This window comes from Cervus elaphus, chromosome 21 (assembly GCF_910594005.1).
Source record: "Cervus elaphus chromosome 21, mCerEla1.1, whole genome shotgun sequence".
NCBI classification, from domain to species: Eukaryota; Metazoa; Chordata; class Mammalia; order Artiodactyla; family Cervidae; genus Cervus; species Cervus elaphus.
The window spans coordinates 58,011,414-58,026,031 of NC_057835.1; the positions used below are offsets into that span (position 1 = coordinate 58,011,414).

Here is a 14,618-nt window from a genome sequence, read left to right on the forward strand (position 1 = left end):
ACATGGACTTGAGCCAGAGTAGTATGCATGAACCTTTTGGGAATTAAAAAACGTGCTGCACTGCTACAAAAAGCTTTTTATCCTAACATATTACATATTTTAGTTTTAATAGTATTATTATGTTTATGTAGTGTGGTTTAGTCTGAAACTTTCTGCATGTGATTCATGTATGGGGCCTCCCTGGTAGCTCAGATAGATGGTGTATACTTAAAAAGTTTTCAGAGTTTTCATATTTACTTTTGTAAAATATGAAGATCTCGGTTGGTTTCCTATCTTTAAAAAATTCTGGATTGATCTTAAGCTTTTGCATCTCCTGGCATACCTTATGATAGAATTCAGATGACATTCCAGTGGTTGAATACCATGGTCTGGATACAAAATTAATGTTTTATGTTAAGAATCAAAATACAGTGATTGGACAGTACTCAGAAATTAGGTGCAATTCACCCTAAAGTTTTTGTCCCATCTTGTGCCACAGAAAAATTGAGTTACGTGGAGTTGATTACTTCATGTTGGCATATTGATAAAGGCGAATAACCAAGCTAAGTTTTAAGCTGGTTTATTTTAGTTTTTCTTTTGCTATAGATAGACACCATTATAAAATTATGTATTTGTTTGAGATCTTCTTAATAGCAAAGATAAAAATCCTGTATTATATTTGGGATAAATAATATCAGTGTTTTTGCTTATTGGCTATTTAATTTTATTTTTTTGCAAAGGACCTGTTTTCATTTCTAAATTCTTCCCTAGTGGTTGATTATTCTTTTAAATCTATGGTTAGGGAAACATAAGCTATGAAAGAACCATTGTAACTATGATCTGAGATTAGAATTTGACTCTCTGAGTGACCTATTGTAGGTTAGTGTTGTATAAATTAAAGCTGTATGACCCTAGAATCTACTTTTATTTTTAAAAGATTTGGTAGCTTTTAGAAACTACCAGCCAGTACTTAAATGCACCCTCTTTGATTGTGAAGCTTCTTTGAATAATACTATAAGAAATTTATTAGTTTAAATTGAAATGGTGGAACAAATTTGGTAGGAATTTTGGAAATTTTTTTGTTTTGGAAGTTATTAGCACAGTATTTTAATTATTTTGTTAGAATTTGCCCTCACTGTGGTCTTTGGTCTGGCTTCAATATATAACCCCTCCCCTCATCCAATATCTATTTGAAATAAAAGTAATTTTAAGATTCTGGGACTGTTGTGATTTTAAGATGCTGTGATCATATTTGTGTATGTGATTCACTCAGATTTTAAAATTTGCTACTCTTAAGTACTTGTCATTCAATTTAAAGGTACTTTTCCTTGACTCAGAAAGTTTGAGTAATGATGATTTGGTGGATTTTAAAAATCTTTTCGTTTCTTTTTTTTAGTGTATTTATTTGTTTATTTTGAGTTTTAGAATCTTGATTGAAGATCTGGATCTGATGGTGTTCTGCTTGATAATGTCACTGTAAAAGATGTGTATTTCATACATTGTTCATCCCATTTTAACGTCTAAAATTGGGATGTGTCCTAAATTGACCTAAAATAATACACCTTAAAATTGATGACGTCTTAAATTTCAGTGAAATATTAGTACTTAGATTTCTTTGTAAGAATCAGACATCTTATCTTTTGTAATTTGAACGATAGTTTTATGGATATTTGTGTCAAGTTTTTAATTTCAGTAAGGTTTAACATGCACATACCTGTGCAGCTACCACCAAATCAAGATAAAGAATATTTTACCCCAGAAAGCCCCCTTGTCTCCATTTGCAGTCATACCTCATCTCTTGTTCATCTACTGATTGGTTTCCATCCATATTAGAGTAGCCTTCTAGAATTTCATATTAAGAGGAATATTTATAAGCTTGTGCCTGACATATTTTGACTAGCAAGTTTTTGAGATGTGTTTGTGTTATTGTATGTATCAGAAGTTTGATTCTTTACATTCTAGGAAAATATACTAGTTTTTCTGTTCATTCTTTCATTAATAAACATTTGGATTGGTTCTGGGTTTTGTTTGTTTCAAATAAAGATATGAATACTCATACACAAGTTTTTTGTGGACATAAATTGTAACAATAATAAGAACCAGTGGTTTCATTATGTTTCCAATTTTAATTTGCAAATTTAGTCTTTGCTGTTTGCCTGTTCTAAGAATTTGCCTGTTCTAAGAGTTTGTTATATATTTTTCAGTATATTTGAATTAGTTATTGCCATCAAAGGAAAAATCTCAGTATAGGCCAAGTCTGAATTAGGTGTGGTTTTAATCCTCATAGTTAAGGCAACCTATAGTACTGTGTATCGTCATTTCTATTCTCATCATTATTTTGGTAATGACTCACATTTTCTGAGTTTTTATTATGTGTCAGATGATGATGTAATCTTCTTTACATGTATTATGTCCTCTAACTCATAGAACAGTTGAGGTGGGTTCTGATTGCATCTTCATTCTATAGAAGAGGAAGCTAAAGCACAGATGGTTCAGCTGTTTATAGTGGTATAGGCAAAATTATTGGTGGTTGGATTTCCAGTCCTTCCCATGTGATTTTATTTAACTGGTAATTATGATATGTACTAATAGTACTTTATAATTAATACCACCATATAAATGCTTCAATGAAAAAGGTATTCTGCCTCCAGTACACTCACTTGCTTCTGCTGCTCGAGAACAGTTCAGAGTCATTGTATAACCCACTTTTCTCTGCCTTGCTTTTTGAGAGTCCAGCTTTACTTGTTTTTGTTGTTCAGTCAGTTCAGTTCAGTTGCTCAGTCATGTCCGACTCTTTGCGAGCCCATGAATCGCAGCATGCCAGGCCTCCCTGTCCATCACAAACTCCCGGAGTTTACTCAAACTCATGCCCATCGAGTCAGTGATGCCATCCAGCCATCTCATCCTCTGTCGTCCCCTTCTCCTCCTGCCCCCGATCCCTCCCAGCATCAGGGTCTTTTCCAATGAGTCAACTCCTTGCATGAGGTGGCCAAGGTATTGGAGTTTCAGCTTCAGCATCAGTCCTTCCAATGAACACCCAGGACTGATCTTTAGGATGGACTGGTTGGATCTCCTTGCAGTCCAAGGGACTCTCAAGAGTCTTCTCCAGCACCGCAGTTCAAAAGCATCAGTTTTTCGGCGCTCAGCTTTCTTCACAGTCCAACTCTCACATCCATACATGACCACTGGAAAAACCGTAGCCTTGACCAGACGGACCTTTGTTGGCAAGCCTAGTCCTTATAGGTGTTTGGGTTTATGATACTCTTCCGCGAATGGCAAGAGGAGATGGCATGGCCCTCATTTCTCTTTTTTTGTAGATTAAAATTGCAGTGTGAAATTTATAGCTTTTATGAATAGAGGTATAATTTTCAACAAGTGAATGCTCTCCATGCATCATATCTGCCCTCTTTTTTAATGAGGATTAAAAATTTTTATTTACCTTTCACAGTTTTAGGATTGCATGAGAAAATGAACTTTTGTTGCTCACTGCATATTCCTTTAATAATTACTAATATTATTAGCCAATACACCTTCTTTTCTATGACTTTCCCATTTGTAACATAATTTGGAAAATTTTTGTTCTGAAAATTTTTTTTAAATTGTAAATGAGATCCATAAGTCTTTATTTCCACATCTTTTACTCCAGGAATTTTTAGCAACAAATTGCTTCTGAATCTTAACACTCAGCAAAGATTTACGCCTCTAAAATTTAATTAATTGTGTGTGTGCTGTGCTGTGTACTTAGTCACTCAGTTGTGTCCAGGTCTTTGCAACTCCATGGACTGTAGCCCACCAGACTCCTCTGTTCACTGGGATTCTCCAAGCAAAAATACTGGAGTGGGTTGCCATGCCCATCTCCATGGAATCTTCCCAGCCCAGGGATCGAACCCAGGTCTCCTGCATTACAGGCAGATTCTTTACCATTGGAGCCACGAGGGGAACCCTGTTTAAATTATCTGAAATGGATTATGCTAAAACACTGGTGCTGTATCCTAGTTTTAAGTTACTCTTTATTTTCTGATCTAGACTGAATATCAAAGACCTGAGTATTTTTAGTAAATTAAGTTAAATGAAAGCTGTTTGAGTCAGTTTAACCAGTGTGATCCAAATAAAGGGCTTATATATCTGCAGTTTTGGGAAGAGGGCTTTAGATTTTTTAGTAGGCTGGATGGATATGTAGGGTATAAAATACACATTATCTAGTCCTCCAGAGTATTCAGAATCTAATTAATTATATGGCTTCAACAGGTTCCAGCAACAGATAGAAATGCTTTGAGTTCACTCTGGGGAAAACTGGCCTCTGAAATCTTAATGCAGAATTGGGATGCAGCCATGGAAGACCTGACACGGCTAAAAGAGACCATAGATAATAATGTAAGTTACACCTTTTTAAGGTGATTCTCTGAAATTTCTATTTATCCTTCATACTTCTTGATAGGAAAAGCACTGTGTACTTTTAAAAGGAAGGAAGAATGGGAGGGAGGAAGACTAAACTAAAATGTTGACCTGACTTAAAAATCACAGTGGGTTAGTGGGTTGATTAATTTTACTGAATCTCCTTGAAGAAAATTGTCCAACATCTTTTGGCTTTTAGAGAAAATAACTCAGCTTTCATTTTTGTTAGAGCTATAATGCCTCTTTTACCTGTTTCAGTTGAAATGACATTATACTCTTAGTGCTACCCTTTATTGAAAGTCGTATGTAGAAGACATTTTTCATCTCCTTTTAGTGTTTAATAAAACCCCTTTTTATGGAGTATTTAATTTAGCGCTTGCATTTAAAAATATTTTCTGAAATGAGTGTAACTTAGAGGCTCTGTAAAATTGGCTTAGTGGACATTGTTGAATTTGTCTCTGAGAACAGGGAAATTTTGAATGTCAAGGGTCATGTGGAGAGCAGAGTAGTCTAGGGGATTGGACTTACCATTTTAACTAAAATTCCAATATCAGCAATGTTTATTCCCTTTCCTCTTTCTCATATATTAATATTTCCTTTGTATACATTTTTTAATCCTTTAGTCTGTGAGTTCTCCACTTCAGTCTCTTCAGCAGCGGACATGGCTCATACATTGGTCTCTGTTTGTTTTCTTCAATCACCCCAAAGGGCGCGATAACATTATTGATCTCTTCCTTTACCAGCCACAGTAAGTTATTTCACTGTATTTTTTAAAATATTCATTTGTTTATTTATTTGACTGCACTGGGTCTTTGTTGTGGCATGGGGGAGCTTTTAGTTGTGGCATGTGGGATCTAGCTCCCCAACCAGGGATTGAACTGGGTCCCCTGCATCCGAGCTGCAGAGTCTTAGCCATTGGACCACCAGGGAAGTCCCCACTGTATAATTTCCACTTTAATTATTTGAAATCAAATGGAATTTTCAAAATTTAAAATGTACTTCTCTCTAACATTTAAATTTGTTTTCATGTTTTTTTCCCCTCTTCATGTGGTAGATGTGCTTGTTCATGGAAAAAGCTTACATATAACTCTTAAGTAAATTATTTGATAAAAGTATATTCCGAGCCCTTTAAAGTGCTCTTTAAGTGTGGTCCCTGGGCCACCAGCATCAGTATTTCGCAGAATCTCAGGCCTTATCCTAGAAGAACTGAATAGAATCTTCCATGTAACAGTAATCCAGGTAATTCATACTTGCATGAAAGCTTCAGAATTAGAAAGCTTTAGGCTGTATGATTTGGAAGGAAGATAATACATCCCAGGAATCCCTTTTATATCATCTTTGCTCTATCATCCAGCTTTTGGTAACAAGAAATACACTGCTTTGTGAACTATACTGTTCTATCATTAGGTAGAAATCATTTTTTAAAATTTATTCTTCCATTTGAGATAAATGCCTCTGAATCTTCTGCCTGTTATTTCTTAATATTTTGGTTGGAGCAACAGAAAACAAGACTTACTTTATGAAAATATTTCAGATACCTGAAAATAATTTTCCTTATTTTTCTTTCCTTCAAGCTAAATATCTCTGGTTTTATCAAGTAATGTAGTTTGTTATGTTTTATAGTATTATGGCTGCTGTTCTTAGATAACTACCATTTGTTTATCCATAGCCTTTTAAAAATCTGGATGTTTAAAATTGAAAGCTTATTCTAGAATTTATCTAAGCTTTATAGAAAGCAGTGGCAGTATTAGCTTCAGTGACCAGTGCATATGCTTTTATTAATTTAACACAAGATTGCATTAACTTTTGTTTCTGGGTATGACTTAACTGCATTATAGGCTAAATCACACATAAATTTTTTGAGACATATTTCTTTTATTTTTCACCTAAATTAAGATAGAGATCCTAATACATTTCACTTGATTTCTGCTAATTGTTGTCTGTCAAATTAAGGTTTTAATTTTTTTCTAAAATGTATATTTACTTTACAGAAGTATAGTTTAGGAATTGGTGGTGTAATACCCTTTTAATATAAAATCAGTGAACATTGAACAACCTATTTTTTGTTTTTTTGTGTGATTTTCTAAGTTTTAAAAATAAGACAGTAATACTCTAGCAATATTTTTGCATAAGTTGATGAAATATAATCATCTAAACAGATCACATTAGCAACCATGTTCTTTAAATGCTCAGTTTATTAAGATTTTTAAGACTGAAATATTTGACCTCTTCAGTTAAGTTGTTAACATGAACATCTGAACTTGAAATTTAAGAGAAATTAAGTTATTGGTGGTGATAAAGATGAAAAATATTTGCCAACCAAGAAGTGCCAGTAATTTTTAAATGTAGAAACAGGGAGCCATTTTTAAATGGCATGAATTGTGTTTTCTGCATTAAATGCTAAATATTCCCCTGAATCTGGCAAATAGAAGCACTTTTATCAAAAATCTCTTGGCTTATTTTCTGTATTAATATTACAAGTTAAGTTCAATATTAGTGTATTTAGTCAGTATTGCATGATAGTGAAAGTCGCTCAGTTGTGTCCAACTCTTTGCGACCCCATAGTCCATACAGTCCATGGAATTCTCCAGGCCATAATACTGGAGTGGGTAGCCTTTCCCTTCTCCAGGGGATCTTCCAAACCCAGGGATCAAACCCAGATCTCCTGCATTGTAGGCGGATTCTTTACCAACTGAGCCACAAGGGAAGCCCTTGTATCATGATACACTAGTCCAGTTTGTTAAAACTGAACACAGGCAAGGAAGTTTTTGTAACAGGAAATTATTTTGATCTTTCCTTGAAAAAGCAAAAACTACATGGCCTTAAGTGAGGTAGAAGACAGTATATGATTCCAGCATTAAATTTTAAATGTAAATTATAAGAGATAAAATTTTTTATAATTTACATGGTTTACAGTTATTTATTTTATTAGAGATGTTTTATAGCATTCAGGTATGCCATCTCGATTTACAATAGTTGCTAAAGCAGACATAAAAGCTTGTTTCTATCTGAGCTGCTGTTCCTCCTTAAAGAAACTCTCTTTGTAGGAAATTGAAAGTTGCTCAGTCTTGTCTGACTCTTTGCAACCCTAGGGACTATACAGTCCATGGAATTCTCCAGGCCAAAATACAGGAGTGAGTAGCCTTTCTCTTCTCCAGGGGATCTTCCCAACCCAGGGATCAAATTCAGGTCTCCTGCATTGCAGGTGGATTCTTTACCGTCTGAGGCACCAGGGAAGCCCCAAAATTTTATAGTTGCATACTGTTTGCTGGATGTAATAATAGATTGTAATCTGGAAAGTTAAGTTATAGTACATTTGTTGCATTAAGTAAGCTCTTAGAAAAGGTCAAAAAAGGAAAGTCACTGTGTACTAAAGTGAGATCCTACAAGGATGTTATATTTTTTTCTGACTTTTGGTATAGGAAGCCCACAACTTTATTTGGTAGTATTTAGGTGTTTATTTGCAAAGAAAAAAGCTGAACCAGCCTCAAAAAAACTGATGTATAAATTCAACATGCCATCATTTGCTATGAGAAGTGCTAAGAGGACTAAGAACATGAAACATTGACCAGATTGTTCTGACCCTATAGGTTTAATATTTATATAGGAAGCTATGGAGTACAGAAGATTTCTTTATGAATACTTGGAATCAGGATAGAATATTAATTTATGTGACTAGAATGTTTAATAGCACCATCAGATTAACATATCCATTTCCACAATATTTTTGTCACTAGGTCTATCCAGGATCCAGGTCATAAACATGTTTTGATGTGTATGTCACCCTAAATATTTGAGTGGGCTTTTCCAAGATTTGCTTTTTTTCTATACTTCTCTTTTTATGATTCTGTTTCAGATCACTACCTCTCACTTTGCTCCCATCTTCATTCTTTCCCGGCCCCCAATGTTGATTTAAATATTTTTTTATCAAGTTCTCAAGTCTTCCTGATATGGTAGTTTTCTCTTACTAAATTGATGAGTACTACCTATCTTTAATTTTAAACTATCCATGCATGTTATGAAAACAAATGTTTTATGAGAATTTCAAATTCAAGAATTAAGGATATATTTCTCAGTATTTATGGAGGTTAATCAGACATGCATTCAAATGAGAAGAGATTAAAAATAAAATTGTCATGTAGTGTTTTGCCTCCATTCTGACTAATAAACCTGAAAGATTGTCTTAGGAACTTATTAGTATCTCTAAAGTCGTGAGTGGGAGTGTGCACCCTCCCTAAAGGAGCAAGTCTGATTCAGACATTGGACACTGTAATAGCTGGCTCTAATCTTGATACCTGGCAGGTGGGTTATAAGGACAGGTTTTCTTGTACTCAGTTACAGGGATCCTTAGGAATTGGCTTTCCACGCTACTCCTTACAGGCAGACTCACTCTCCTGTAGTTTTTGTCGTTACATATGTATCCAGAGAGGAATATTATTGAGCTGATTTAAAAACACATCTTTGAGAAAGTAAACAAGAAAAGTAAAAAATATTCAAACCCACTATAAAAATTGTATAATACAAATCAAGGAGAAATAGTATGGATTCATTCTTGACAACCTTATGGCTTTTATATAATTAAAACTATTTAATTCCTTAGTAGAATCATTTATTATAAATACTAGAAATATAAAGGGAGTGCTTGAGATAGCAGAAAGTTTTGTTGAAGATAAAAAATCAAACTTTTATAAAGGAAAACAATACATAAAATAGATTTGTTTTTTAAATTTTAGAGTAAGATAAAGGTTCATGGTTATATAATTGAAATAACAACTTAGAATTAAGATAGTTAATTATGAAGCTATATTCTGTAAGTCGGCTTAATGCTTTCATTTGTATTTAAAAGTTTTATAAATAACTGAATCAAAGAGATTAAGTGTTGATAATTATGAAATACCTGCCAAAGCAGCACTCAGAAATTAGTTCATAGCCTTGAATACTTGTTCAACTTTTAAAACCTTGATTAAAAGTACAGAAAAACAGAACAAAGGCAGTGAAAATAAAATTAGCAATGTATTAGTAAATGTTAAACATTTGCATCCTCCCAACTCAGTATTACAACTTTAAAATTACTCCAAAATATGGTGCTTATCGTTTTCATTTGCCATAGGGTCAGGTTGCCATCATGTTTTCTTCCTCATTAGTAATGTCTTAATGACATATTCTCATTTTTGCCTGATTATAACTTTTTCATGTGAGAATACACCCAGTTGGCTTGACAGATTATTGTTTCATTCATTTTCCTAGGTTGCATATTCTTTAAGTAGAGTAGGTTTTAGTAAGTAGTGTGTAATTTGTATTTGTGTCTCTACAGTCAGTATGTCTTTTTCAATTGTCATTGATATATAGGAGGTATTAATGGAGAAAGTATCATATTTTTCTGTTTTTAATTTCTGATAGCACAGGAATACAGTTTAATGTGGTTCATTGAGTATATGTTAAATTGATAGTTTATATAGATTGTGATTTCAGGCTTTTTTAAAGTACGAAAAGTACTGTGAAGATTATTTATACTTTTGTCCTTGAAGTGAAAGTTTAGATGCCAGTGCCGGTTGAGTCTCTTACATCATATACATTATCATTTCTGCCATAATTTACTCTGAATCTAAAATGGAGATGATTTACACATTTGAAAAATGTTGAACTTTTAAATGTAATATGATATATAAGATAAGGTATCAAGTGTAAGCTGGAACAGTGTTCGCAGGCTATTAGAGATGAGGCTTTGCCACCAAATGTAGGTGCTATTAGGAAGAAGAATGCATATGTAATACAATGCTCTCGTTACTCTCCAGTTGTAAAAAAAGATTTAAAGTTCAATTAGCAAAAGAATGTTTGATTTGTTTTCTAAATAAAACAATGTATATTTCCTGAGAAATTTCAAGTTTTACTGTTAACAGTCAACTAGATTGTGTCCAGAATTTGTCCTCACTTACCATCTGCCGTTATTTTTCCGAAACTTTCTAATTGTTCCTGACAATAAAAGTTTTTTATGCAAGTGTTTTACTTGCTTTAGCTTAGGATGATCTCTAAAAATCCATCCTCTGCAGTTATACTAAGTCTAGCCTTTTTAATTTTTTTTAGCCTTTCTGGAAATACCCTTCTCTTCTTTTTTGTACCAATTCAAAGCCTCCCTGTTTTTCAAGATCCAGCTCAGGTTTACTTCCTACATAAGGTTCTGAATATTGTGCCTGACTTATACTTGAAGTTTAATTCAGTTCAGTTCAGTCACTCAGTCGTGTCCAATCATTGTGACCCCCTGAACCGCAGCACTCCAGGCCTCCCTGTCCACCACCAACTCCCAGAATCCACCCAAACCCATGTCCATGAGTCGGTGATGCCATCCAGCCATCTCATTTGCTGTCGTCCCCTTCTGCCCTCAGTCTTTCCCAGCATCAGGGTCTTTTCAAATGAGTCAGCTCTTGGCATCAAGTAGCCAAAGTATTGGAGTTTCAGCTTCAACATCAGTCCCTCCAATGAACACCCAGGACTGATCTCCTTTAGGATGGACTGGTTGCATCTCCTTGCAGTCCAAGGGACTCTCAAGAGTCTTCTCAAAAGCATCAATTCTTCTGTGCTCAGCTTTCTTTATAGTCCTACTCTCACATCCATACATGACCACTGGAAAAACCATAGCCTTGACCAGATGGACCTTTGTTGGCAAAGTAATGTCTCTGCTTTTTAATATGCTGTCTAGGTTGGTCATAACTTTCCTTCCAAGGAGTAAGTGTCTTTTAATTTCATGGCTGCAGTCACCATCTGCAGTGATTTTGGAGCCCAGAAAAATAAAGTCAGCCATTGTTTCCAATGTTTCCTCATCTATTTTCCATGAAATGATGGGACCAGATGCCATGATCTTAGTTTTCTGAATGTTGAGCTTTAAGCCAACTTTTTCACTCTCCTCTTTCACTTTCATCAAGAGGCTCTTTAGTTCCTCTTCACTTTCTGCCATAAGGGTGGTGTCATCTGCATATCTGAGGTTATTGATATTTCTCCCAGCAATCTTGATTCCAGCTTGTGCTTCTTACAGCCCAGCATGTCTCATGATGTACTCTGCATATAAGTTAAATAAGCAGGGTGACAATATTCTAAAAAAAAACCTTAAAATTATCTTATTGCACCAACTAGAGTATAAGCATGTTTGAGAGGAGAATTTTATTTGGTGGTTTATTTTATCTTATCCTTTGATCACTAAACACTCTGACTTTTTAATTAAAAAATACTGTAAGAACACTTCCATAAAATTATACAAGTAGAGCAGGGTTGTGCTAGAGAAAAAATAAACTTTGTTATTTGACCATCCTGAAATTGCACTTCGGAACACAATAAATACTGAACCTCTTATTTAAAGGAAAAATAATTTTAAGTTAGATTTCAAAAATAGAGGAGGTATAGGCTCCTTTCTTACAAGTTTATAATCCAAACAAATAACACAAGTAGCTTAAGAAAATATTTAGCCAAATATAGCTGTATTGTGCAGTTAAACACTATAAATTTATGACACCATTGAGACCTGGAGAAGTTAGAAGAAGATGAAAATTGATTTGACTTTAAAGTTTTGATTGATAAAGAAGAAAGGAGATGAATGATAAAAAAGATGTACAACAGAAGAGTACAGTGGTTACTGGCAGGCTGTTAAATAGCGATACCTGTGGGGTTTTTTTGTTTGTTTGTTTTTGTTTTTCCTGTAGTTTTTTTATATTTGAACTAAATCATGTAATTACTGATCCTACAGAAGTGTAAACTAAGATGACTTGCCCAGAATCACCCTTAATCCTTACTCCCTTCCTTTTTGTACTAATCAATATAGATAACTTACACCCATACATAGACAGGATCACTTCTGTCCTAGCAGGTAGGAATTCCCTTCTGTGTTTGGAAGTCTACTGTGGTAATGCTGTATACCAGAATCTATGGACCGTGAGCTAAAAATTGTGGTCCATTGCCTTTTTTCTCATGGCCTGCAATCTGAGGATGACTTTTGCATTTTAAATGGTTAGGAAAAAAAATGAAAAGAAAAATATTTTATGATTTGAAAATTAAGAAACTACAGCTTTAATGTCCATAAGTTTTATTGGAACACATATTCATTAATCTATATTGATGTATCTGATCTGTGCATGTGTAGAGATAGATGGACATAGAGAGATGCAGAGATAATCTGTGTCTGCTTTCAGACAGTAATGGCAGAGAAGAACTGCTGTGACGGAGATGGTCATACATTGTTGCCCTCTCCTCGCTTCACTGCTGCTCAGTGCTCTTTGAATCCCAGTGATGCTGCCCTAGTTACCTCGACCTCTTCAAGTGTCATGTGTATCACTACACTGCAACATCTTACCAGTGCATACTCATCATGCCAAAACAACAGGAGAAAAGTGGATTTCAGATGTGCTTAACTTTTAAGGCACAATGCAGTGGAAATATTTTGTTTCAAATTAGAAAGCAAAGCATTGAACTGACAGTGTAGATATGCTAAAAGTTATATAACCAGGCTGTAAGCACTTATTACAATATTCCCAACTGATTACCAAAAGCTCTCAGAAAAATTAGGAAATTTAAAACAATATTGCAGCAGAATTTCCTCACAAAATTAAGGAAAATGAGGCTTCAACCAAAGTAAGTTTCTGAACAGCTCTTTTGTTAACCAAGTAAGGAAAGCCATTTACTACTTCTGTTCATTTGCAGCAGCCAAAAAAGTACGTCCAGAAAAAAAGAATTTGTTTAAAACTTATAGCCTTGTACTGAGAACTGTTCCTCAGAATTGAAGATATTGGAAGCAGCAGATCAGTTAAAAAATAAAGTATATGATTTTTTAGTGATTTCTTAGATTCTGTTGATAGATGTTTATCAATATGGCTAGTTGTTGGTTTGAGGAATCACTGTTGGATTTGAAGTGTCTGAAGAGCATGCCTTTATGAATAGTTTGTGGAACAACTACAGTTGAAAATATTTTCAGAGTTAAGAAAAGGCTAATTTAGTACAACCTGAAGTGGAATCTGCTAAACTGTGTTAAAAATATTGGTGGCAAATATACGTGGGGGAGAAAATTGCTTCTTATTGGACAAATTTACAAAGCTTGTGAAAATGTGAGGTGTTGAAAGCCTATAGTTATCCATTGCACTATACATTTCCATGTATTTTGTGGAAGATTCCTGAATCCATGGTATATTATTAAACCATTAGCATCAGCAGTGAACTTCATTTTCTCTTGTGGGCTTAACTGTTCTTGGTCCCTGAATTTTTGTTTGATCGATAGAATATCTTGACTTTCCCTAGTACCACAATGATAAAATGGTTTTGCGGTGGCAAAACATTTATTGTGACTTTTTCTAGGTTGGAGTAAGATGGACATTTTCCTCAACAAAAAATTTTCCTCAACCACTATGAGCAAGCCCTGAATGGCTCTGGAAATTAAATTTTGCTGTAGACTTAATGTTTCTTAATTCAACCTGAAATTACAAATCTGAACAGTACTTACATGCAGACTTACACTGTAGCAGGCGTTTGATGATGAGTAACATAGCATGAATCCTAAGTAATGTCTAGCTGCTTTAACCTTTCCTGTTCTTTCAAAAGTGTAAAGAAGAAAGGAGACCTTCATTCCCACACAGATTTGTAGCAGACACATTTTTTAAGTTCAAGTTACATTTCCAAAAAGTTTTAGATCTCATTGTAAGTACAAAGGAAGTTTCTGTGTATGAAAATCCGTCTAACTGTGCAATTGAAATGATTTATTTGCAATGTAATGATAGCTAAAAGTCAATATCAAAAGATCTTAACAGAATTCTATAAAAGCCTTCCCCAAGTGATAAATATGCTAAATTAAAGTCTTATCATTGATACCAATGTTTGGTAGTACCTGCATACATTGAAAAATCATTGTCAGGGGTTAAATATGTAAGTAAAATCTTGTTGCAGATTAGCATTAACAAATAAACATTTGTAATAAATTTTAATAGGGATCTCTAAATTTGAACCCAATTAAGCAAAGTTACCCTATTAAGGGAATTTTACTGTTTTTATTGGTAGACTTGAATTGTAAATATTTGTAGTCAACGATTATATTTTGAGTTTCTATAATAAAATATTTTAAAAATTTGTTTTATTTTTATATAGGTGCTTGATTAATATTCTGAGTCTTGCCTCTTGACTTGAAAAACCTAAAATATTCATTATCTGGCCCTTCACAATAATTTTCTAACCCTGCTATATACTCACATAGAGAGAGATGATTTCTTAAGGAC

The 14,618-nt window shown here is 34.2% G+C and overlaps 1 protein-coding gene across 1 annotated transcript in view; it reads left to right on the forward strand.

Annotated features, from left to right (window-relative positions):
• EIF3E (eukaryotic translation initiation factor 3 subunit E) overlaps positions 1-14,618 on the forward strand; it is a 48,953-nt gene that overhangs the window by 13,945 nt on the left and 20,390 nt on the right. The window contains exons 6-7 of the mRNA XM_043879813.1: positions 4,228-4,353; positions 4,998-5,122. Coding sequence (XP_043735748.1) covers positions 4,228-4,353; positions 4,998-5,122 — 251 coding nt within the window. The remainder of the gene's footprint in view (positions 1-4,227; positions 4,354-4,997; positions 5,123-14,618) is intronic.